This window comes from Branchiostoma lanceolatum, chromosome 7, assembly GCF_035083965.1.
Source record: "Branchiostoma lanceolatum isolate klBraLanc5 chromosome 7, klBraLanc5.hap2, whole genome shotgun sequence".
In the NCBI taxonomy this organism is placed as follows: domain Eukaryota; kingdom Metazoa; phylum Chordata; class Leptocardii; order Amphioxiformes; family Branchiostomatidae; genus Branchiostoma; species Branchiostoma lanceolatum.
In genome coordinates, this window is record NC_089728.1 from 2009432 (window position 1) to 2035250 (window position 25819).

At 42.7% G+C, this 25819-nt stretch overlaps 1 protein-coding gene and 1 long non-coding RNA gene across 9 annotated transcripts in view; both read right to left on the reverse strand.

Moving 5' to 3' along the window:
• The window catches only part of LOC136438531 (puratrophin-1-like), a 168888-nt gene that overhangs the window by 53262 nt on the left and 89807 nt on the right, over window positions 1-25819 (reverse strand). For all 8 annotated transcript variants that reach the window (XM_066433347.1, XM_066433350.1, XM_066433345.1 and 5 more), the window contains exons 8-9: window positions 23534-23650; window positions 17869-18134 (exon numbers count right to left, since the gene is read on the reverse strand). In XM_066433347.1, coding sequence (XP_066289444.1) covers window positions 17869-18134; window positions 23534-23650 — 383 coding nt within the window. The remainder of the gene's footprint in view (window positions 1-17868; window positions 18135-23533; window positions 23651-25819) is intronic.
• Window positions 6903-7392, reverse strand: LOC136438534 (uncharacterized). Its single transcript, XR_010756446.1, has 2 exons — window positions 7108-7392; window positions 6903-7065 (listed from the first exon to the last, which is right to left on the reverse strand). It is a non-coding gene; the product is annotated as an uncharacterized lncRNA (long non-coding RNA).

Here is a 25819-nt window from a genome sequence, read left to right on the forward strand (position 1 = left end):
ACAAATTGTCTTTGAAGAGTTGAACCTGTATCACCCACCGACCCCACATGACCACCACACTGACACACAAAAACAAGTGAAATCTATCAATCTTCCGCTCATGTGCGACACGATATATCAGTAACGCGACATGTACCAGGCAGTCTTCCTGTACGGTGGGTATTGCTGCAGAAGGAAATTTTAAGAATCGTTTTAGTATTTCAATTTCCATAGATCAAATCTGACAAATGTTGCAGCAAACCGTTATAGATCTTGATAACGAAAACACTCCGGTACACCAAATTTCCAAACGTCTGTCGTCTTCTCAACGAAACAACAACACTAAACATCATTTGTGAATTGTTCTAATTTAAACAATTCGATTTGAAAAAAATCTCAGGTATGGACACATTGCCTTTGAAATCAAAACACACACAGAAATCTAGAATGGAGACTATGTAGGAGCACCCGAAAGGTAGTCTAGGTACTTCCCTATATTTCCAGCCAAAACTTGCATGATTATATCAAATACCGATGCGCATCTTATAAAACCTCAACCTAAGTTAACACAGATGACGTTTTGTTATCGATGACTGTCACGCGAAAGGTAACAGACAAGTTCGAAAACGACTCTCAAGTGACCCAACGTTGTATGATCATTGCCTGTTTCAATGTCGCAAGATGTGCGGAATCCTTTGATATTATCTTTAGAAACGGGAGACTGATAGACAATAGAAGTATTGAGAGCGCCGTTTGAACAGTGATTGGAAAATGGATAGTTATGTTCCCCTTCCAGTGGGAAGGGAATATACTGTTTTTGCTTGCCTGTTCTTCTTCTTTCTTCTTCTGCCAAAACCAAGTAGATGTGGGGTGGTAGCTCTACTAATGGTATTGCAGAAAGTTATATGTACCTTATGTTACATGGTACGGATGTTATATTTGAGATGTAGCTACCTATAGTAAAGGTGAATACACCTGACAATAAATTATGCTAATGAGGACCTCATTAGCATAGTTTATGCATAAACTTGTATTTCCCTTACGGTACATGCCACGGATGTCATAGTTGACATATAGGTACCTTTTGGAAGTTTAAATAGACCTGGACATAACTTATGCTAATGAGGACCTCCTTCCATAATTTATGCAGAAACTTCATAATTCCCTTACAGTATATGCTAATAATGAGGTGTAGGTAATGGGAGGGGAATATCCTGCATTTTATCCTCGAAAACGTTGCCTTTTTAGACCCGTGTTGTTTTGTAGGATTCAGGACACTGTAGGATCATGAAAAAACTGTTTATTACATAACAAAATATACAGGAGTATCGTATATTATTGTTTAATAGGTGACTTGTCAGAGCCTTTGCAAAAGACGTCCAAAGAGAAATATCGAGAGCGTGGTTGGGAGGGTTTTCATACACGCACGCCTCTATAGACTTCTGCTGAACAGTGACTGAAGAGAAAATTGATAGTTCCGTGTTGTTTTCTAAGGTTCAGGACACTGTAAGACCATAAGAAAGCTTTTTAATATATCATAAGATATACAGGAGTCTCGTATATCATTGACTAATGAGTGACCTGTAGAGAATTTGCTCAAGACGTCGAAACAGAAATATTAAGAGCGCCGTTTGAAGGGTTTTCATACACACCCCGATATGCGCGATAGAGCGGCTGAACGGTGATTGGAAAATGGATAGTTCCGTGTTGTTTTCTAGGTTTCAGGACACTGTAGGACCATGAAAAAGCTTGTCCTAATGCAACAAGATTAACCGGTGTCTCGTATATTATGTACTAACGGGTGACTTGTCAGAGCCTTTGCAAAAGACGTCCAAAGAGAAATATTGAGAGCGTGGTTGGGAGGGTTTTCATACACGCACGCCCCTATAGACTTCTGCTGAACAGTGATGAGAAAATTGATAGTTCCGTGTTGTTTTCTAAGGTTCAGGACACTGTAGAACCATTAAAAAGCTTTTTAATATATCATAAGATATACAGGAGTCTCGTATATCATTGACTAATGTGTGACTTGTAGAGAATTTGCTCAAGACGTCGAAACAGAAATATTAAGAGCGCCGTTTGAAGGGTTTTCATATATATATACACACCCCGATAGACCGGCTGAACGGTGATTGGAAAACTGATAGTTCCGTGTTGTTTTCTAACGTTCAGGACACCCTTGGACCGTGAAAAAGCTTTTTATAACTCCACAATACATACAGTAATCTAGTATATCATTTACTAATGGGTTACTTGTAGAGTACTAGTACATGGATTTGTAAACATTTTACAAAACATATTGCGCAATATTCAAGTAAACTTTAAATGTAAACAATAACTTTGAATGGAGTTTGAACTATAAATGCAAACAATAACTTAGGAGTTTGAACTATAAATGCAAACAATAACTTTTTGTGTTGGCATTTATAGTTCAAACTCCATTCAGGGTATACTGCTAGGTCATCTCGTTAATCTAAGAGGACGATGGAGGTTTATGGTTTTGAGAACACACGTGAAACTATTCTCAAGAATTTCTCTTTCATTGTTGGATGTATTGAGAGGTAACATTTGACTACATGGTAAAGGGCACGATATGCTATATGAAGTCACCATTTAGTACTGGAATAGACTCTACGTTGTCAAGTTGTCAAATTTACGGGGTGTTCTTAAAGGCTCGAAAACGACCAGAAAGCATCAAATCGTTTAAGCAAAACAGAATTCACCATTGTTGGTAAGTGTTGTTACTAGTATTCAGTTGAGAGGATAACAAACGTTTGAAAATGTCAAAGCAACCCTACAACAATTTTTAACATTTTCTTCTTCAACAACACCGACTGGTATAGACGGGCAATTTCGCGTTGGAATCGTACTCGACATGAGTAGATACTTCAGTTGATATAGTTATATATCGTTGTTTTTGTGTGTGGATTGTACATATACCATTTCAAACACAACATGTCAAAACCTACTAAAAAAACTACAAGTGTGCCTGAATCATAAAAATCGATTGGCGAACACAACAGCAGGCGGGGATTGCCGAGCACCACTCGAATACCGGAGCAGTGCGGCAGGCGAGGGATGTACCACTACGCAGATGTTCATGAGTGTTGTCCTTTACGTGATTAAGATTTGAATACGCTCTAACATTTACTAGATTCAATATCAATTCGCAACATTTCTTGGAGGCGGGGATTACCGAGAAGCACTCGAATAGCAGTGCGGCAGGCGAGGGATGGAGTGAAAATTTCAAAGGTTGGTTTAAGCAAAAAAAAAGCTAACAATGCTTATTTTGTACCACTACGCAGATGTTCATGAGTGTTGTCCTTTACGTGATTAAGATTTGAATACGCTCTAACATTTACTAGATTCAATATCAATTCGCAACATTTCTTAGAGATCGGAGGCGTAAGATCGCTTAGCGCTATCGGTACGGTATTTTTGGGTACCGTACTCCGACGTGTGGTGCAACACAAGAGTTTTCAACCTTTCTAAGTCCTTCTTTTGCGATTTAATGCCAAGGGCAACGTACCGCTGGTTACAACCCAAACGTTTTAGGTATAGTCAATCGATCCAACCTCCTTGTTTGAAGTATCGCTATAAATACCGGAAGCCAGTTAGGTCGTCAACAGGTGGTCCACCTTGTACCATTCTCAAAAAAATCATTTCCGGCTAAAGCCTGCGCTTTGACTTCAAACGAAACATTCAAAATATCGCATTTCAGTCACTTCATATATCATATTAAACATTGGCAACAAGGCAGGGCGATGTCAGACGCCAAGAAAGGCCAAAAAGGCATCCTTAATACTAAGTACATTTTCGCCCGTATTATTTGCACACACATCTCTACGGAACCACCGCCTACTAATGTGACAGTCGCAGGAGACATAGCGCTGACCATTGTCGTCCGATTTGTTCAAAACACTATTTTCACCAACAGAGCCAAATGTTAACCCAAAGGAAGAAAGATAAGCTCTTCCACAAAAAATGCATGGTCTGTAGCTTTTATCCGTCTATTCTAAATTTGAACCGAGGTCTGTAGTGAAGAATTGTGCCATGGTGACCAATCGTCGTTCATTATACTTCTAGTGCAGTCCACTTCAAAGACTTACTCGGCAAATTTCTCCATAAAGCTAGGGTCACATTAAACTCACGTCGTACCTGCGATGGGGTTTTCTTCCGTCATGACAGCGCCGTACGTCGTACGATTGGGAGAAACAGGATGCAATAGTTAAGATATATAAAGTCGTGGTCACATACAACGTAGGTACCACGTGGGTCGCCTATTTAACTTCTCTGCATAGCTGACTACCCTTGGCATACTATTCACTCTATTAGTATTAGGCCAATTTCTACTATTTTCCCAGCGATCCGGGGAGTCTGGTAGAGGCTAGTCTTTCGTGTTTGACGGCCGAGATCGACGATCTATTTACAGCCACGCGGGCATATATTAGTATACATAATAGGAATTATCGGTAGGAGGGGAAACATGTAGGTGTGAAGTGTGCATTGGCCGGCCCAAGGGCGGGAGGGGCAATTCAAACGGCGATATTTTCACAGCGCAGTTCATTAGCCCGCCGGGTGGGATCATAAACCGGCATTTGTCGCAGTTCTCCCACTCTACTTCCATGGAACTCGGCCTGGGTCCATAAACCGACAATGTGGCAATGTCTAAACGGCGACAATTTTGAAATTGTAAGCAACACTAATTTACTGCCCAAAATGTAACCGAATTGTCCATTTGTCGCTTTTCCGCGTTCGTAGAGAATTGCTATGGTTGTAAAACATCATGTTAAGATGAATCAAACGGTTCTACGAATTGAACCGTTCAGTCACTTTGTAAAACATGCCTGGTGACGGTCCGCGAATAGTCAAGATGTTGCGACTTTGACAGCTAGCCGAACACCTGTAAACATTTTTTTAGTGGATGCATTGCCTTTGAAAATGCTTTATATCTAGCACAATGAAGACGCCACCCACGACAGTAGGCCTTGCGTGTGGTCAGTACTCTATTATTATAGGGTAGGCCGAATACTCTCTCTTCGCAGCCAGGGGCTGAATTGCGAGGAGCGCACAATTGGCGGGGCTAGTCCACAAGGGTCTGGAGCGGCTGCCATTCCGGGTGCGCCATGTGCGGCCATAGGACTGTACACCGGCAAGGACCCCTACTCTTTTCGATAAGTGTGGTGGGTACTTGAACGTGCTCGAGGTGTGGCTCTCCTCAAACACGGGACCTCCATTTAGCGTCCTATCCCAGGGACGTCCCTAACCGAAGTTATGTATTCATTTACACCTGAGTGAAGTCAGGAAAGTCGTGTAACGTGCCTTTCCTAAGGGCACAACTTCAACGGGACAAATCAGGGAACCCCGGATTCGAACTCAGTACCTCTGGGTTTTCTGGGGCCAAACACCCTGCCACTGCGCCACCGCGACGCCACATAATTCCAGATTGGGAATTAGTAAACACACAGTAAAATAATTACTTGCGTAATTACTTTATAGCATGTTGAAACTTTTGCAAGCTAAGTACAGGTCATGGCGATAAAACGGAAGTGACACAACAGTGCGATTAGAATGTGATATCTTACTGCATAAGTGCATCTACAATGTGTAATAGTGGGGGTTCAAGCGCCTCCAACTGACCAGTCTAACTGGTCGCGACCTTTTAGCCTAGTGGTTAAGGCGTGTGTGCCTGTCATCTGGGTTGCCGGTTTCGGCGTGGGTTCGAATCTCGGTTGGGATCACTTGTTTCTACCCGCTCCTTTGATTTGTCTCAAATGTACACTTTCACATGAGACCAACACGATTACTAGACGACATATATAACCCGCCCGTAAGCCTAATTGCCTGAAACATGGCACTCGTAACGTCCAAGCGCGAGACAATATAGTCGATGTCATTCACAGTTACACAACTGTAATAGGCTCATCCCGACTATGAACTGAAACAAATAAAAAACATTGCGCCTGTCACGACTTTGGCCTGGCAAGAGCACAAATACTAACGTCGTCTACACAACATGTTGAGGCCTGGGCGATGCGGGGATATATTAACAGGTTTCTGATCAATCAGAAACAAAATCGTCCAATCAGTTAAAGGAAAACCGGAGATGAAGTCGGATTAAAACTGCACAGTATCATCGGCTACACGGGATAGAAAAATGTTAACTTTTTAGTTAAACACGACTTATGAGTTATAAACGCTTCAGGACATGTGCAGTATGGTACTGTACAGAGTAGGCGCCGAACGTTAGTGCCGGATCGCGGAATGTGCGGCTGAGAAAATTTTTTGTGCGAGAGAACCGAAGCGTTCAGCACTTTTTAATTTTTTTATTATTATTTATTGTTTATTTCGGGCTCGACGGCCCATATTGACAGACAGACATATACACATCAACAATACATCTAAAATAAGTATTTACAGTGGGCGAGGGCGAACAAGTTAACAGTAATGTCGCCAGAATGGACTCGACGGAAAGGCCTCCGAACGGACACGAACACCCGAGTTACGAACGAATGCAACAGCTTCCGACACTTGGCGTCAAATGTATCAACACGCATGTTTACAAAAAGCTCACTGTTGCTGGTGCTTCTCGGTTGGGACAACAGAATTTTAAAGCCGTCATGGTAGCGGCTACCCGTAGTCTGTGAATGGTTCCAGCTCTATAGTTTGACCAAAGCCGAGCACAGTACATTACACTGCAGTGTAACAGAAAAAGAATCCGCTTCCCCTCAGGTGTGCAATGGTCAAATTTGCGAATAAGCCAGTTGGCTTTTGTGTACAAGTACCGGGTGTGTTTGCGAATGGAGTCATCGTCCGAAAGATCGGGAGTGATTTGGACACCCAGGTAAGTGGCCGAAGGAACGTACGGCAAGGGCTTGTCGTACAACTTCACTGAGGGCGGCGTTACATTCAGGATACTTCGGTTACACAGAAAGTACATACAGTTTGCTTTATTGGCGCAGAAGATAAAATCATTGTCAATACCATGGCATAGGCCTCACAAACATTAATAAATTTCTGTACAGCTTTCGCAGAAGGGCAAATTAAACATAAGTCGTCTGCGTAGAAGAGGTGATTAACAGCGACCTTACCCATAAAACAGCCAGCATTAGCAGTATTTAGCTTGACACTAAGGTCAGAGACATAAACATTAAACAAAATTGGAGACAGTATACTCCCCTGGGGGACACTGTTGCTGCAGCTGAAATTGTCAGAGACAGCAGACCCCCAGCGCACCCTAAAGGTTAACATAGAAAACCAATGTACAATGATGCGTACTAAGTAAACAGGTACATTTCTGTCGATTAACTTCTTGAACAGTGTGTAGTGGTTTACCCTATCAAACGCTTTAGAGGCGTCAAGAAAACAAGCGAAGACAGGCGAACCTCGGCGTTTAAAATAAGAAATGATCTCTTTGAGTTTGAGAGCAAAGATACACATGTCAGTTCCATGGTGTGTTTTAAACCCAAACTAATTTGCAGGAGAGGCCAGGTGCTTCTCGAGGCGGGTAAGAAGAAGGGATTCGAATAATTTAAAGATTGCACTGCAAAAAAACAAAAACAGAACCACAGAGGATATATCTATTGCTTGTTGCTATTACCTAAACACTGAACGACGTGTCATACCTAATTATAACCTTTGCACAGTGACATCTATATCATAGTATATGTTTAACGGTGAAGATGCCTTCTGACAATGGGCTCCACTCTACGACAGTTCGAGGGAAAATAATTTTTTTAACGCTCGGTTGACAACGCTGCTGCAATATTCAAAGGCATATAAAGTGACATTTCTTGTCGCAACACAAAATATGCCCAAAATTCCTACTTTTGACATCGAATGCCAAGCAATGTCTTATCACAGTGATACATTGTATATCATTCACAGTCCGTGGAGCCAAATACCATCTAATAGTGTAACGTTACTTTAGTTGATAGTTCTTGTCAATAGTATAAAACATCGATCAATACAGCTGAGTCAAACAAGACAGCCTACATGTACATGTAACTCTTACAAATATAGTCTTGTTACTTGTTTGATACTCTGTGTTTTGCGGCCAGCTTTGTTAAGTCCTGTGGTTCATCAGCACTTTTGTGTACAAAGAAATAGTAAACGTTATCATCTAATGTACCCTGTTCGCCCAATTCCATTGTGACTAGCTGCGTCCTCTGACACTAAAATGAGTTCAACCCTGGCTTCCTGACAGACTGGCCAGGCGAAAGTCTCTGGATCAGGCCCTGGACGGTCCGGGCGGGGTCAGTTACCAGCGGGATCCGGAGATGAACCGTGAGATGAACCCAGATAAGACTTCAGATAACCAAGGGGCTGCCATGCCCATGGGGAATGGTGGCATGTCAGCAGCCATTCTGCGCCTGCGTGGCGGTCTTTACAAATTTGAAAAATGGCCGAGTACTGGGTAACTGTTCGACACTGCCGTAGTTCTTCTTTTCTTACGCGTTTTGAACCGTACAGCATCATGGATAAATGTCAGACGTGTTGTGGGAACATGAGCGCTTGTACTGCATCATCCCAGCTTACGGTAACGTCAAAGTGCCGGCAACCGACGGAGGATTACTGCTGATGTTTTATGTGGAAAGTCCAGCCGGCGGTCAGCACAAACAGCCCTTCCTCAGTGATCTTGACAAGTAAGAAAGTTCTTTTTCAGCTTCTGTATTGTTGTGATTCTTATGGCATACATATATTTGGAGGCCTCTTCTTACATACTTACCCGGCACAGTCTAAGTTATGATCAGTTATGCACATGTGGTGGTTTGGCGCCCATTTAATTTGTTGCGATCAGAAACGATGATTATCCTTGTTACATCGTACAGAATAGGTCTGTCTTTTGGTGTTGACTAAACCTTGTGAGATTCCAGAAATTATACCAATATTGCGAGCTTTAGCCAAAGTTACATTTTGAACGGTACACTGGCCGTCTCCCATATTTTGTCTCCTGTCATGTCCTTTTGTGGGGGTCTGATTCACAACCATGATAACTTCCCGTGCACCGCAGTTCTGAGTACTGGGTACAGCTGGATCAAATCAAAGCCGGATGAGGACCCCGTAATCACCGCTGACTTCCATAAGAGTAGTAGAGTTGATTCCACCAGGTTATGCCATATGAGGAGCAGTTTCCCGAGTCTTGACTTCCAATTTACCATTCGTCCCCTTGGACCCTCGAATGTCAAATCGCCATTGGGCTAATATTGCCGGGGGCGACTGAAGTTTGTTGGCAGCCTAGACTGTATTTTGACCCCCTAGAGATCTGCTGCCTTGGAGATGCCTCACCGCTCACACCGCTATGCTAGATAATAGCACGTGCATTTTGGGTGCTACCAAGTATAGGAAAAGATAAAGTACCTTTTATTTACAGAAAAATGAGTGCACAAGATACAGTTTTAAAGTATAACGAAGGTAGCAAGATAGTTACAGAGAAATGGCATACACTAAAATATGCAATTTAAACTCTTCGAATGAAACTGCATCATCATCATTTTTATTCTCAGACTAAGTAGGACGGGCTAGCAGCGTTAGGGAGAAATGATGGACCAATCGGTACACACTACACAACACTCTTATCGCTCGAAGTTATACATTTCGTAAATCTATAACACGATTTGAAAGCTATAAAAGAATCCGTTGTTATTATATGTATTCTGTATTGCTATGGTACAAAACTGAGGGAATATGCTTTTTAGTGGCCTTCATGTGATCATAACGTGAAGTTTCCAGGAGCTCCCAGCCCTTTGTTTACATTTTGAAGAGCCGATCTGGGCGCGAGACGGAATAAGCTCTCGTAATTAAACCGTGCTATAGTCCTGCGATTCTCTAGTACGTAGCCGAACCAAGGACGGAGGTTTTCTATATAAAACTTCCTTGGCCGAACACAGTCCGAATTTTGTTATTGTTGATGAGTACTCTCACGACAAGATGATGATGTTAGGTACTATAATAACTAATAACTAACTATACAAAGAATAATCTACAACACAAAATTTACCGAATTTAAAAAGACTGTACAATCGCCATGTTCAAATCCGCCAGCATTTAGTCTCAGCACGCAAAACATAACCGCACCCCGCAGTACGTTTATGTCACGATGTGTAGAGTTTTGCGAGCTGAAGCTCCGCCTCCACTAGGGAATTTCGCGCGAAATCTGGGTCACGTGCAGGCATTTTCCCACAGCAAAACCTCGAGATCAAAGGTACACCGCTGCACACCGCTCCGCCCCATGGTAACCGTGAGTGGACCGAACGTAACAACATAAAAAACCTAGAAATCAGGACAAAACGGCTCCAAATGTGTCAAAACCAGCGGCGTACAATTTGCTTATGTTGCCTTCCTTCTTTCGAGCGGCCCCGACTAAAATTATGAATTTTATCGACGTAAACAAGAAAAAAAAACTTGCGGTACGGGGCTCTTTACATAAAGGTTTCAGCGCAGCGCTAGTCCTCATGCATGGCGTGTGAGACGCGACACATTATGAGATCGAAATTTATGTTTAGACTTTGTTGCCAATCATATGAAAGTGACACAACTGAGGCAGGGTGAGATGAAACCCCACCGGCCGCGCTGCCCTCCACAGTACGTTACACGCGCCACGCTTGCCATGGGCGGGGCCAGTGTCGTGATCTTCGCGATGTATATCTATCGCGCGCCTTGGTCGGCGTTGCGAAGGAACAGGCAAAAAAACAATGATTAAAGTGGCGCTTGGTAATGTGTTCAATTGTCGTTTTTAAAATCTGTCATTTTCATTATCATCATAATATACTCATGTCGTGAAATTCAGGTTCGGGATTCAGGAAGGGGTGAATTTTTTCTCCGTCTCAACAAGCAAATTTCCGTCCTGGGAGTGGGACGGAATGACGGGTCCTGGAGACAGCAAACTGAGCAACGATTATTCTACTTTTCTAGACCTGAGACACAGCGTAGCCCGCCGCCCGGGGTTTTGAATATATCCCAACACGTAGGGTTCTGGTGGATTTAAATGACCTCGCTCGCCTGTCAGTCCCGAGAACCCGTAGAACCCAAAATAACCCAAAATAACCCGTCTTCACGCAGCTTTGAACCCATAGCCAGACGGTTTGTAACCATGACAACCGCCATTCGGGGCGCCGCCGGTGGGTTCTGCCGGGTTCGCTCGCGGGTTCTGCCGGGTTTGTTTCCATGACAACCGCCATTCGGGGCGCGGCGAGCGGGTTCTGCCGGGTTCGCTCGCGGGTTCCAGTGGGTTCTGCCGGGTTCGTTTCCATGACAACCGCCATTCCCGGGCGCCGCGGGCGGGTTCTGCCGGGTTCCCGCCGGTGGGTTCTAGTGGGTTCCCAGGCGGGTTCTGGCGGGTTCAGAACCTGCCCTTTAGAACTCATTTTGACCCGGTCTTAATGGGTTAAAGTGGGTGAAAACGGCCAAAACGGACCCATTTTAACCCAACCTGCGGGTTCGGTAGGGTTCCGGAGGGTTCACCTGACGGATCGGACCCCAAGGTTTGGGTTCTCTAGGGTTCAGAACCCGAAGTGAACCCAGGGTTATTTTGGGTTCTGGAGGGTTTTGAACCCACAAATTTTTACAGAGGCGTCCAAGAAGGTTTTGGTCTGACAAAATATCCAAATTTGGGAGGCTGTTGATGGAAAAGCGGGAACATGTGTGAGATTAGGGAGGGACCACCCCACCATGCCGGCCACACATTACCACCTTATCTTCCTGTTTTATCAGGAAAATCAACAGGCAAATATTTCAACAGCATACAAGTGCTGATAGCTGTGAACTTGTGAGGTCACTTGCATGGCAATGTCCTTTCCATTCCAACTTGAAGACTTTCTTACACCTATGCCTTCCAGTTTTATTATTATCATACGAATCAATACAACCTTATAATCTTTCTTGTTCTATCATGCGAATTAATACAGACATTTCGACAGCATATACAGACATGTGCTGAAAGCAGCTTATCAGGCAGGTGACCTGGCAATGCCGTATCCACTCAACTTGACAACTCTCCCTTTATACGCGCCTTCTAGTCAACAATTGTTTCCCTCCTAGTCCAACATTAAGTCATTGCAAAAGCAAGGGAGATCTAGGCCCCCTCCCCCAAATATCATCACTATCCCAAGTAAAATGTACTAAAGGTATAAGAAAGGCTGGTTATAACATAAACCCTTACAATTTGTAATCAGCTTTGATAATGAAAGTTTTCATATCACTGTCCTCCTATCAACTGGTGTGCCTGCTACAGTATCAAGGAGAAGCCCCTTTCCCTCTTATAGAGATTGATCACTTGCCAAGTACAATGCCTACATTCAGCCCTGACACTGGGGGGACATAAAGACACACAGATAACAGTAATTACTACTAGTATTTCTTCAACAATGTCAATCCTGAATGCCTATCGAACGCAACAGAACATTCACAAATAGAAATGTCCATCCACCCACCATTGTTTCTGCAGTCCTTCCAATGGCACTCCTATTCCCACAACCTGTCCCAGTACTGGCCCAGCCTACTGATACTGACTACATGTAACCCTGCCCAAAACAAATGCCTTTGTTTGTTGTTGACCAACTCCCTTGTTTACATCCCCCATGCATCATGGGTAAAGTGGAGGATGATCTGGACCATCTGCCCTCCAGGATCCCACCCTTGTCTGTCACGGCCTCATTTGCATAATGGTCATTGTGGCTCCACATTTGCATATTTGGGGAGAGTGAAAACTCGGTTTGCATATTCTTTTTGGTACATAAATGTATTTAGATGGTCAATACAATTAAATAATAGAACAGGATGGGGTCTAACTTTTGGCGGAAATAAAACTGTCAGAATTTGACACAAATTTTGAAAGGCCACACAAAATGGGACAATATGGAATTTTAATCCATGTTATGAAAGGGCAATTCCTGTTGAAATAATATTGAAAAGCATCTTATAACTTTAGGCAATAGTAATAATAAGGACATCCATATACTAAGTGACAGGAAATAACAAAAAAATTATTACTTTCTACTTCATATTCATCACATCTTGGACTCAACATCATTAAGTTGTGAGGTGAAAATCTCACTGATTTGCAGAATCCGCCTCACCCTACCTTTACTACCATCAAACTGTGCTTCGAATCCGCAGCATTCCCCGATGAGCCATTGACACAAAGGCTATAATTTATAAACCTCTCCTTCCTTCTTATAAACATCAAACAAGAGGTGACCGACTGTTTCTGCACAAGCCCATGTAACTTTGGAGGCTTCTTCAAATACATGAAGCAATTCTTTTCAATAAATAATTGCTAGAAATGGCAGTACAACCAATGCCTCCTAAAAACCTATATTTACTAATGCACTGTGGAGTGAAACAATGTACAGACTCTCCCCTCAGACCAAGGACATTATATAATGTCCTTGCTCAGACCAAGGAGGTTTTGGTCAGACTATATTTCCATGTTCAATTTAGCACCATTTACCAGTAAAATTGGAGAACCAACAAATTAAATTGGTGTGCAAATGAAGAAACCCATGGCAATGTACATAAGGAAGCCACTGCATCAATCAAGTATCTCACAATCGTATGATGATATTTGGACTATTTGAATCCAGCCCCTCCCTAATCCATTGACACGAACATAACACTTTTAAAAAGGACCAATAGAATTTTTTCCCTGCACACTGAATCCACAAATACTGTCCATAGCATCTCTCCTTATCCACTATGCAATAATTCTCGAAGAAAGCAAATTTTTGGGTCTGACGTTTTCCCAAATTTCACCCCTGGAACTGACACTGATAAGAACACAACAAATGATCCAAACAATATGAAGAGCCCATACCAGCTGAGGCCTCATATCAACCGCCTAATGTGAAAAAGAGTAATGTTCTTCTTTATGCCTTTTTATGGGAAGCATTATGGCAAGGTGCCCCATAAGGCCGTGGCTGCTAATTTAGGAGAAATCGCTTTATTTTCTGGGGACTGCCTGTGCCAATTCAGGCTTTTCATTCAGTAACAAAGGGCAGCAACAGGGACGGCTATAAACAGGTGGGCCACTTTATGGTTTATCACACAGTTGATGACTTTGTTGCATAGAAGAAAAAATGATGTAATTCTTTTGTTAGAAGAGTTATTGACATTCAGACCTTCATTCACAAGTGCTTGTTTAAGTCTCCCTCTACCAGTATAGAATTATGATGAGGAACATTCGTTTGTTTTATGTGAATATGGAACAAAACTGAGTAAGTTCAGAAGTGCTTTTAAAAAAAACATTTTTATGGGCTGAACTGGGCGTGAAATTAACAAGAAATACAGTCTAGTGCTGGTAGTATTTCACAACCTAAAAAACCTCTCAATTATTTACCCTAGGCATAATGGATCAATCTTCAGCTGGAGTAAATACCTTGACCCCGTTCACACTCATTTTTTTCAATCGCGATTGAAGTATAATCGCGATTGTTCGATCCGATCGCGATTGAATGCAAAGAAACTTTTGCGTTCACACTGCTTCTCGCCAAGTGGATTAAAGTACGCCGTGATCCGATCGCGATTGAAGCACGATTGAAGCATGCTATCGGCGATCATCTGGTAAATTTTGTTGTTGTTGTTGTTGTTGTCCTTGTTTTGTGTCTATTTTTCCGCTAGACATTGTCACTTGGTGCGGTAAATGTCCCTCTTTCGGTGACATTTCCCCAGTTTCGCCTGCACCTCCTCTCTCCCCCAGATTGCGATGAGGACCCTGGTCTCCTCATCGCGCCATCTGCCACCAGCTGAAGTTGCTGACGGAGTTATTCTTCTTCTTGGGCATTGTTGACGATGAAAAATTGTTGTTGTTGTAAGAGAGCGATCTGACGTGTGTGGCTTGGGTTTGTTTTCCCACGCGATGCGAACTATGACCCCACGTACCCGCATGTATGACCTCCCACCCCCGGAACCAGCCGAAATCTCCGCCGATCGCGATGGAATGAATCGTGGTTGTGTTCACACTCAAAATTTGATAGGATTGGATTGGATCCGATCACGATTAATCCAATCAAACTACCTCCGGAGGTAGTTACAATCCAATCGCGATTGGATCGTTTTGGATCGTTCCAATCGCGATTGGGAGCGTTCACACTGAAAAAATCAATCGCGATCGGATCGATTCAATCGCGATTATACTTCAATCGCGATTGAAAAAAATGAGTGTGAACGGGGTCAGTGCATAGAAGTTTGATAACTGTATATACTCTCCAAACAACTAGGAAATAAACTAGGCTCTACAAGCCTCTGTTGGTCGCTGGGTAAATAGTAGAAATTGGCCAAATAGAGTCAATTGTATGAAGGGAGTCGGCTACGGAGATAGGGTCCAATATTGCTGTGAATGTTACCCTCCATGGCCAAAGTCCTCCGGGAAATGTCCTCCCAATAGCCGGCGCAGTTAGTCTGGTAAAGACTAGAAATAAACCACCATCCCTTCTGTTGGAAAGTTGCCAATGTCCATCTCAACAGAGCTAGCAGATGAAAAATCATAATTTTTGTCTACAGTGGATGGATAATCATCTGCAGTTACATGCACCACCAACCCTCAGTGTAAAGCCCTTGAAAGTACAATATATTATCTATTTCATCAGATAAGGTTAGACATCCAGGTAATAAGATACGCCAAATAGCAGTTACTCAAGACACTGGATTATGGATATGATTTTGAAAACGGTCAGACGTTTCAGGTAGCATCCACTACCCTTCGTCATTGACACTGAGTATAATCTATAGACCAGCAGGTTTTTGACCATGTCTATTTCCTATTTTCTATAGGGATGTCCCTGTAGCTCAATTGGTAGCGGCTTTGCTAATTTCCAATTAGTTGGATCCGGGAGACCCCGGATCGAATCCCGGGAAGGGTATCCTTGTTGGGACTGCACCGTCTTTCGGAAGAGACGAAAAATGGGGGTCCCGTGTTCGAGGAGGTGCCTCGAGTGCGTTACAACAGCCTCATTACTAAAATGGGTACCTATTGGCTGAAATAATACAACCTGGTGAATACTATACCTTACCTTGACTTAAACGACTTAAAAGAAGTTTGGGGGCATAAGGGTTTGTTATTTTAGCGAGGTAGGCCAAGATGTTGACCTTTGTTTTGACATGGATGGCGTAAAATCACACACAAATTTCCAGATTTATGGAAGAATTACACACCAAATTTCCCTCCCATCTCTATTCATGGTTATACGTAGGAATGGAAATTTATCGGGAATCAATTTATTCTGAGCAATCAAATTCTGGATGTGCAAACGGAATAACCCGTTAGTATGCCCCAGGCGCTGCCTAGCTAGCGGGAATGGAAGAGGCTAGATTATCTCTTTCCTCCAATATTACAAATACAGGATGGGGAGTCCAGTTCTCTAAATATCAGGGCTGTCTCCAGTCCTTGGATGGCAATTTGCTTGTTGGGACAGACAAACATTTCACCCAGCCTATACAAAATTCTGAACTTCATGACATGAAATTGATGAGACTGCATTTTTGATAGCTTGAAATGACAGATTTAACATGGTAACAACCCTGAAAAAATCAGGGTTTTCTCCAGTCGCTGCAATGAAATTTGCTTGTCGGGACGGACAGAAATTTCACCCCATCCATGCAAAAATCTGAACTCCATGACACAAAAATGATGAAAACATATAAAACTTAAACCTCATATGACAGATTTACATCAAAATCAACAACATGGGCTCCCAAATAATGAGTGGGATGGAAAAAAATCTTTAAAGCTGGGGACAGCCCTGATGGGAAGATTGTTCCAGTTCTTTAAAATTCATGTGGGCTCATTTCGCCCCCCTCCCGACCAGAACAAATCGACAATTAGACCTAAAAATCGCCAGGCATCTGTGAAAACAGGCTGGGCATAGAGAGCCTGAATGGAAGTAGAAGAAAGGAGAAACAATTGGGTTGGAAAAATAAATTGGGACGTAGATAACTAATGTTACATTTGTGGGCGGTGAAATATGGGTTCACAGTTCAGAAATGAGGTGAATTGGATGCACTAATGCAACAATGCTTTGGTAGATATATGGTATTCCATGTGTCAACTCATTTCTACAGTTTCAAAGATAATTTTTTCTTTATGGCACAAGTTGCCGCTAAAAATATATCTTAAGATACCAAATGGAAATCATATTTCAAAGAAGAGGTCTATATGATGCCCTTGGATTTCACATTCACAGAGTGACCATTTGTGGGCGATGAAATATCAGCTTACAGCTCAGACATCAGGTTAATGAAATGTCAATCACCAGACTGAGGCAACAATGGTTTAGCAATTATCATTTATGCTTTTATTTCTGCGCAGTCAGCTTCCAGGGTAACTGCAGCAGAACGAAACATATATCCTGACCTGGCACAGAATCAGATCTTTGAGAACAGCAACACCAGGGCTCGAAATTCCTTTTTGTGAACAGGTGCACTGGTGCACCTAACCTGAAAATCTAGGTGCACTGGGAAAATTTTGGGCCCACAAGATAAATCAAAGTGGAATGTCAGCAAAACCCCACTGTTTCTCTCAAAAAAGTCAATCTGAAATTCTATAGCAAAGTTAATTTTGATGAAAAATTAAAGTAACACAGTATGTTCTTTTTTCTAATACTTAAAAGTTAAGAATATGCTACAATCTAGTGCACAAAACTACTTTAGGTACACAAGTATCTAGGTGCAGTGGTACACCTTCTTTCAAAAATAACATCCAATCAATCCACAAAAGTGCACATGCACCCAATATTTCGAACCCTGCAAAGATACAGCACAACCCAAATGGGGCTCCAGTAACCTTGCCAGTACACCACCCCACAAATATGTCTGTACAGGGAGTGGGAGGGTGGGAGGGGGGCACATCGTTATTTATAGCTGTTTGTACAGTAAATATGGAACATAACAGCCTACCTGTAGTCCTGGGAGGGTGCCAGGGCCGAGTGTTCCGTCCTGAGCTTCTCCAGAACGCCCTCCCCCTCCATCTGCAGCGCCTTCACTCTGGGATCCTCCAGAACCTCCCTCAGCCTCACATCAGCACACTCCTCCTCGGCAACCGCCTCCTCCTCCTGCGGTCCATCTCCGCCTGCCGTTGCCATGTCGCCGGAGAGAAGGTCCTCCCAGACGGCGGTCAGGAACTTGCCCGTGCTCCGACTCCCGAGAAGGAACGGCTCGAGCTTCTACAACACACCGAAATAGAGGGCATGGCGGTGAACACGGGGCACATATATTTAGTGCAGGGATCGAGCATGTAACCCACCAGGCATATTTTTAGTCCAGTATTGATTTACCAAATGACGACGCCAAAAGACGGACTGTCTTCCAGTTTTGGGTATTGATGCCTATACGTCATGCAAATGTGGGGAGGGCAGGGTTTTTCCTGTTAGAGTAAACCAGTTAGACTGACTTATCTCCCAGTTTTGGATATTGATGTCAATACACCATCCAAATGTGTGACGGCAGTGTTTCTCCTGAAAAAGCTAACCCGTTACCAGTTAGGAAGGCTACAGCGGTTCTGACAGATGGATTTTAGAGGATTGAAGAGTTTAATCCCAGAGGCTGGTAACTCCCTGGGTAGGGTTTAGGGGGAGCAGGGGTGAGAGACATGCACAAGTGCTCAGAAACAACACAACCATTGTTCCGCCACCCTCCCATTTAGCAAATTTCAAATGGGTTGAATTTCAGCCCGGTATGGGGTCATGCAAAAAATCGCAATATTTCAAAGTGTCACACAAAGCACCAGCAACAATAGAGCACACTAGCAAGTTCAGCTGTAACATCGTGCACGTGAAATAAACATCTGGCACAAACAGATTGAAAATCAACATAGAAAATGTGTCCAAAAATTGTTGTTATTGTTATTACAAAAAATAATGGACATAATCCCCAAGTGCTATTACTAGTAAGTCTGTCAGCAGCTAGTCATTAGAGTGGGCTAATATGACATGTTAGGAACCTGAGGAAAACACATTAATGTATGGGCCACATTTCATTCCAGTTCCAGCCAGACAAAGTGGACTTTGTTCTGAATGAAATACTATGGAGACGATATGCTGAAGTTCAATACTGAACTGATTTTCGAGTAGAGATGATTTCAGTGTGCAAAAATAATTTTGACTAACCAAAGAGAGGAAAGTTCTACACATTTCTGCTATTTCATTCCCAAACCTGGGAGATTAAAAAGACATGTCACACCCTCACCATTTCGCCAATACAGTATACATTTTACTGCTGTTCCCACTGGATCAATTTTCACAAAGTTACAGTACAGGACAAGGACTGAAACGTTTGAACCTTTCTTACCCTGTCTGTGCCGTGAATAATGACCTTGCTCTGATCTATCCTGCTGGCTGCCATCCTGTGCTAGAAGTTTCCAAACGATTCAAACAACTGTTTTTTTCCTGGAGACAATATGACCACCTCCTTCCACATGTCCACACCAATAAAACAGGAGACTGGATGGAGTAGGTGTCTATCTCTTATGCATAATTCAGGCCAAACCAACAGAATTACTTGTTTCTCAAAAAAAAATGCCAGGGAAAAAAACAACCTGAAAACTTCTAGTACCGGAAAGTGTCAAAACATTTTGAACACTCAAATTTACCAGATAGATCTAGGATAACTCTGTCACCTCTTTAAGGTGGGCAAATAGTAGTGGACAACCTCACGTCAACCGTACACACTCACGCCACATCTTCAGAAAAGATGATGTAGCCGCATAGTTCCCATTTAGAACTTTATTCAAGCCCACACCCAGACTAGTTTCGCCTTGTGTGTAGCTTTCTCGATGGTTTAGGGCTTGAATAAAAAAAAAAGGTAATTTCAAGTAATTTACTATTTGAGACTTTTTTATTCATTTTTGACAGAAAACGAGTGATTTTATTGCATTGGCCGAAACACACACTACTAACTACGCCCGCCCCCCCTGGTTAGTACAGATTAGGGAGCTCTGGTGCTCAGGTGGTACCTCACACTTCATCACACTACCTCCCACCCTCCCCACCATGTGTCCAACACTCCCACTATTGTATCAGGGACATAAAACCACAGGACATCACAGCGGTCAGGATAATATGGTGAGCTCAAACGTATCCGTACCCAACAGAAATCTTTCAGTTTCTGCGATTGGCCAAAAATAGTTACTCAAGCAACTGGATAAAAGTTTGAAACCTGAAAATTTTATCCAGCTGCTTGAGTAAACTATTTTTGGCATATCTTATTAACTGGATGTCTAACCTTCATCAATGTTTCTGTGATTGGTTTCATGTTTTCGTGTTGCCCCCTTCACCACAATTAAAACCACCATGCTGTTACCATTACTGTACAGCATGTAACTAGAGTGCTATGCAAACACTCCATGTCCTCCTTACCACGAAATTTAATCACCACGAACTTCAGTAGAAATTGGCCAAACAAAAAGATAATATGCCAGAATGGTTGGTCGGCCAGGGAGCACAGATTTTGACATTTTCAATGCACACACATGTCCTTTTTTAAAATTTCTAATGGTAATTTTGTTCCTTGTACAGTGTTGAATCATTAGTCTACGCTTGCCATTGGCAAAGACTGCTTGAGTTTTCCATAACCTTATTCCCAGGGAATTTACTAAATCGACCGAAGAAAGTTAGGTTTTTGGGAAAGTTTAAAACATTGTGTATGACAGGTATAATTTATTGGGTGATATTGTAGTATACAAGCTTGTCTTCTCATCTACTCACTCCCCCCCTGAGTGTCAGACACCCCCACTTCAGTGTGAGGCACATAAAACCACAGGACCAGGTGGGGAATATCACAGCTCCTGGTTATGGGGACTCCATATCATGATAAAAAAATCTGCAAAATACTTTTTATTGGTATCCGTTAGCTTGATGTGCAACACTGGGTGGGAAGTTGACATTTTTGCTGAATGTAGGTCAACTTCATCATCATCATTCTTAGTTTCTTCTGTGATGCTAGTCATATAGAAATATACATGTGCCTTGGCAAAGAACCCAGCATGCCTGCCCTTCAGCGTGACACATTAGCTTCAAAGCTTCTCACAACACAGCCAGTCATATTACAGTTTAATGAACGACTTGTCACACCTAAAGAGGACACTTCTCTCCTCCTCAATAAAACCCTCAGCAAGTCTGATGCTTTTCCCCACCACAAATTCAGAAAATTTTAAAAGGGGAATCCAGACAAATTGTCAAAGCTAAAGGGTGAGTATAGTATGGAACTTGTTTTGTTTCTATAAAAAGATGTTATTAGCCTGGGTGCCATCCGATTACTATGGGGCTCCTACACTCGCTAGCCAAAAAATTTTAAGGGTAGCGTGTGTCGGAGCCCGGTAGTAATCGGATGGCACCCAGGCTACAAAAATATGGGTGGCAGTAAAATATGTCATTGATCACCCCCTCCTGAGCTGTTAGAATGGAACAGTCCTATGAGGATGCTACTCTCCAAGCAGAGGTTGAATGGGCAGATCGTCACCGTTTTATCATATGCAGTTTTATTTTTGTCGCTAGCCCGTTAGAATGGGCTAGCGACAAAAATAAAACTGCATATGATAAAACGGTGACGATCTGCCCATTCAACCTCTGCTTGGAGAGTATGAGGATGCCACACTTGATCCTCCTTGAGACTTGAATCCCTCCTGCAGGTGATTTATCCTCACACCTGTGTGGCAGGTGTCATCAGGATTAGTGCCAAGGTGTGAAGTGCTCAGGTGGAGGTATTATCCAGGGTTCGGCAGGAGGTCATGGTTTAGGGCGGAGGTGGGAAATCCTCAGACTGAAGGATTATGCTGGGGTCAGGCGAGGTCATGGGAAGTCAGGGAGAATGAAATTTGATCTTCCAAAGGGGTAAAACTATGGAATGTCCGTGGACTTGGTGGGGAATAAGAGAGGGATAAATGAGTACCTTGGGTCTGCTTTGTAAGTAATAGGGTGGCCAAGGTCATTCACAAGGTTTTTTTCAAGCTCTACAAGAAGGTTGAAATATTAAAAGAAAAAGAACTATGGCATGATTCCTCCTTGTCTTTTTTGTATTTGTTGAAACAAAAGATAAGATTCTAGCACTTCATTATGTTTTCTTTGGCATTTGTTTGTCTGCTGTTTTCTTCTTAATTGTTTGTCATCAGCATGACAAGCAGTTCTTGGAAAAAAAGGCTCAGTACTAAACAAAGGAAAACACCTCAAATATTCATGGATGGAACCCCTCTACTGGACAGGTGAGGTGACAAATCACCTGAGGGAGCTGGAAGCAGAAGCATGACCTACATCTTCAGTGTGCTAGACAGGTGGGATAATATATCACCTGAGAGGGAATACCTCCTCAAGAAGCATGTCTAATACCTCCCGTCTGCCCAACAGGTGGGAATATAAATCACCTGAAGGAAGGGACCTAAGGAGTTGTTGGCCGACCTTCTGTCTGGGTGATTCTCCAGTGCAACTGATGGGAACAAGGCACTTCTTGGAGGCTAGGAGGGTGGCCAGGGGATGTATCTTTCAGCCTCCATAGCATGTGGAGCCAGGATTTTGATTTTGAATGTGGGCTGGCCAGGATTTTGATTTTGCTAGTTTCCTGCTAAATACGCATTGTTTTCTGATCTCTAATGCCAGGCAAATTGAACGGACAGTAACTCATAAGAAACGTATGCAAATGTCATTAAAATGTAAATCATGTTGCGATAGTTCCTATGGTAAGACGACACCATAGGAATATACCTAGTACAGACGAAGCCACTTAATTGCACCTCGGATAAACGCACCTTCCATTTAATTGCACCAAATCCCAATATCCAAAACCGGTTCCCATTCACTGCATTGTTAGTGACTCCGCATATCTGCACCGTGCATGGTCACCAATGCCGGATAACTGCACCATTTTTTTCCCAAAATCCTCGACAAGTTAACTGAAAAGGTGCGCTAAAATCGGCAAACGCGGTACAAATGAGCCGATACCTGCCGGTGTAAAGGTGCAATACCGCCAATATGTTTAAAACTGTTTGAGTAACAAAAGAAGGCGGTCTCCATTGACAGTTACGTTGATAGGAATCGCATGGGAGGTCCCGGGCGGGTCACCCGTAATCAGTAACCAAGTTTTAGTTTCAATTCCTAGTTTCATGGCGGTACATGATTTACGTAAATCGACAACTGCACTCTACGTAATGTAACACAGAAACTGTTCTCCCATGAGTGGCATGGCGATGTTTCAGAATGCCTCCCCTGTAACATTACGTGTGTTGTAATGCGGTAGATCGCATGGAAAAATGAGAGAATGCAAAATCTTTTAAAACAGGTTCTTAGTCATTTCTATTTTTCATCAATGGGTCAATAGATGAAGTTAATAACTGAATAATTTCGTCTGTTTTCTTTGTGCTAGTGTTTCTGACTAACAATACACCTCCTCGCCCATGGTGGTGCGGTCCAGCTGGGCATTTCGCATAATTGCACCAGCCGGATAATTGCACCAAAAACGCTGACAAATGGGTGGTGCAGTTAAGCGGATTCTACTGTATAGTATGTGTTTGAAGTTTATTATCATCATCATCATCATCATCATCAAGATGAGGATGAAGTCAATATGTTGTACTAACCATTCTGAATCTGATCCAGTCCTCGTGGCTGTACTGGTACGTTCCCCCAAACTCCTCCGGAACCTCATCTTCTACAAACAGCTGCTGCAACTCAGACATGTCCGTTATCGTCTCAACCTGTGCAGGGAAACATAAAGGTGTAACAAAGAGTTAGACAAACTCAATGCCTAGATTATTCATTATGTTTGTGATCTTTTATTGTTGCTGCAGCTCATACATGTCCATACATGGATGCACACATGGATGCGCATACATGGATGCACAAAGAGTTAGACCAACTCAATAGCTAGATCATTCACATGTGCACCTGAGGGAGCAATAACGATGCATCACACTCCTCCCTAAGCACTTTACTCCAACGGAGGAGTGTTGCTTAGTACCCTATCGAGATCAAGATGTAATTTTTTGTGAATGCCACAGTTTTGACATGTCTGTTACAGTCTCAATATGCAGGGAAACAGGCAGACTACGTTAGAAGCGCTGCACAAACACAAAACGAAAACCTCTCACTTTTCTACAGGTGGGCAAGAAAAATACAACAATGCTGGTAATCTGATAGGATTGCAAATTGATCAGTTCTGTGAAGCCTTGTTTCCCCTCGTTAGTTCAATGAAGCTTACTCCTAAATCCTATATTAGCACAGTCTTACGAAGGAACAGGAATCGGAGTGAGCGTGTAGACCAACAAGGATGGTACCCTGACTAAGTTCTGTCAGCCATTCACAAAAAATAAGAGAGTTACCACTAATGTGAGTTGCCACTACTGTTATGGCAAGATACAATAACACACATTAATCCTTTCCAGATGTGAAGATGTGTACCAGTACACAAGATTGCAGCACTGTAATTGATTGCACAGGATAAGGTGTGAGGAACAAACAAAGGTGTGGAAAAAATGCAATAACAATGCTTAGAAATGGATGGGAAGAATCCTGTACGGCTTCTGAATCATCGCAAACATGCGCAGCTTCTGAGCACCACCAGTTGTTTATAGTTCCCAACATTCAAACATTGGGTCTTCAAAACACTATACCATTTCCTGCCATATTCTGTGTGGGGCAAACCTGCTTAACTGTTGTTTGCATGCACACCTGCCTCTAATACTTCAACACCTTTATGACACCTGTTGACCTCAGGTGACACCACAGGGGAAGCTCAGATGACACCACAGGGGAAGCTTGCACCCGCTGTAGCCAATTAGAACCTTCCTGGCGACCTTCAGAAGCAGGCAATGACCTTGCACATGGACTTGATCTGATAGCAATTGTTCTACCAGCCTGACCTGGTTTAACCCCAATTATACCAACAGAGGAGCTGGGACGAATTCCAACATATTTCCAAAGGTGACAATCAAAATGTTGCACATACATATTGTAAACTGTGTGTTGGTGGGAAGGAAGGTGGATTATTTTGTATGTGAGCAAGTCAGTCAAGGCCAATGGGAGAGATAGACTGAAACAGAATGAGTGAGTGTGAGTGAATGAGTGACAGAGTGAGTGGATATGAGCGAGTAAGTGAGTGAGTGAGTGAGTGAGGAAGAAACCTTTGAATTTATAGACTGACACAAATCAACAATGAGGAACAAAATGAAAGAATGAAGGTCCAAAACAAGGACGAAGAAAAAACACAAACTACGCCATGCCTGAAGAATGCACAGATGTAACTCATCAAGGCTCGAGTATCCAAACCCTGTCTGAGTGTTTGTCTTAGGACTTGACACTAACTGCAGGTTAGATGTTTGGGAAGACCATGTTCACATGCTTGTACAAGCTGAGAGTACAGGCAGCAGGGAATAGACAAATGAAAACCATGTCTACATGCTTGTGCAGTTGAAAGCTCCCAGAGTAGACATATGACCATGATCACTATAAGTCACTACTAGGAGTGGATACCGGTTCGCTGGACCTGATTCGGACCTTTATAACACTCGAGAACTGAGTCCAAAAAAAACTGAACAAAGTACAAATATATGTTTCCATTTTGTTTGATAAGAAGTGTTTTGAGTCTCCCCTCTGACAAAAAAGGCATTTAAAATAAGTGCAACATTCAAATATCAAACACTGGTTTTCTTGAAAGTCTTCTCACCTAGAAACTTTTATAGTTGTGCGTGTCAGTATTAATTCTCTATGCTTAATATTGGCCTAATAAAACAAACAACAACTGGACAGGATGAGGTCCAGGTTCAGGTCCGGACCTGAACCTAAATCTCTGGACCTAAACTTGGACTTGGACCTTATTAAGCCAAACCAGTACCCACCCCTAGTCACTACCACGGTTGTAGCAGCCT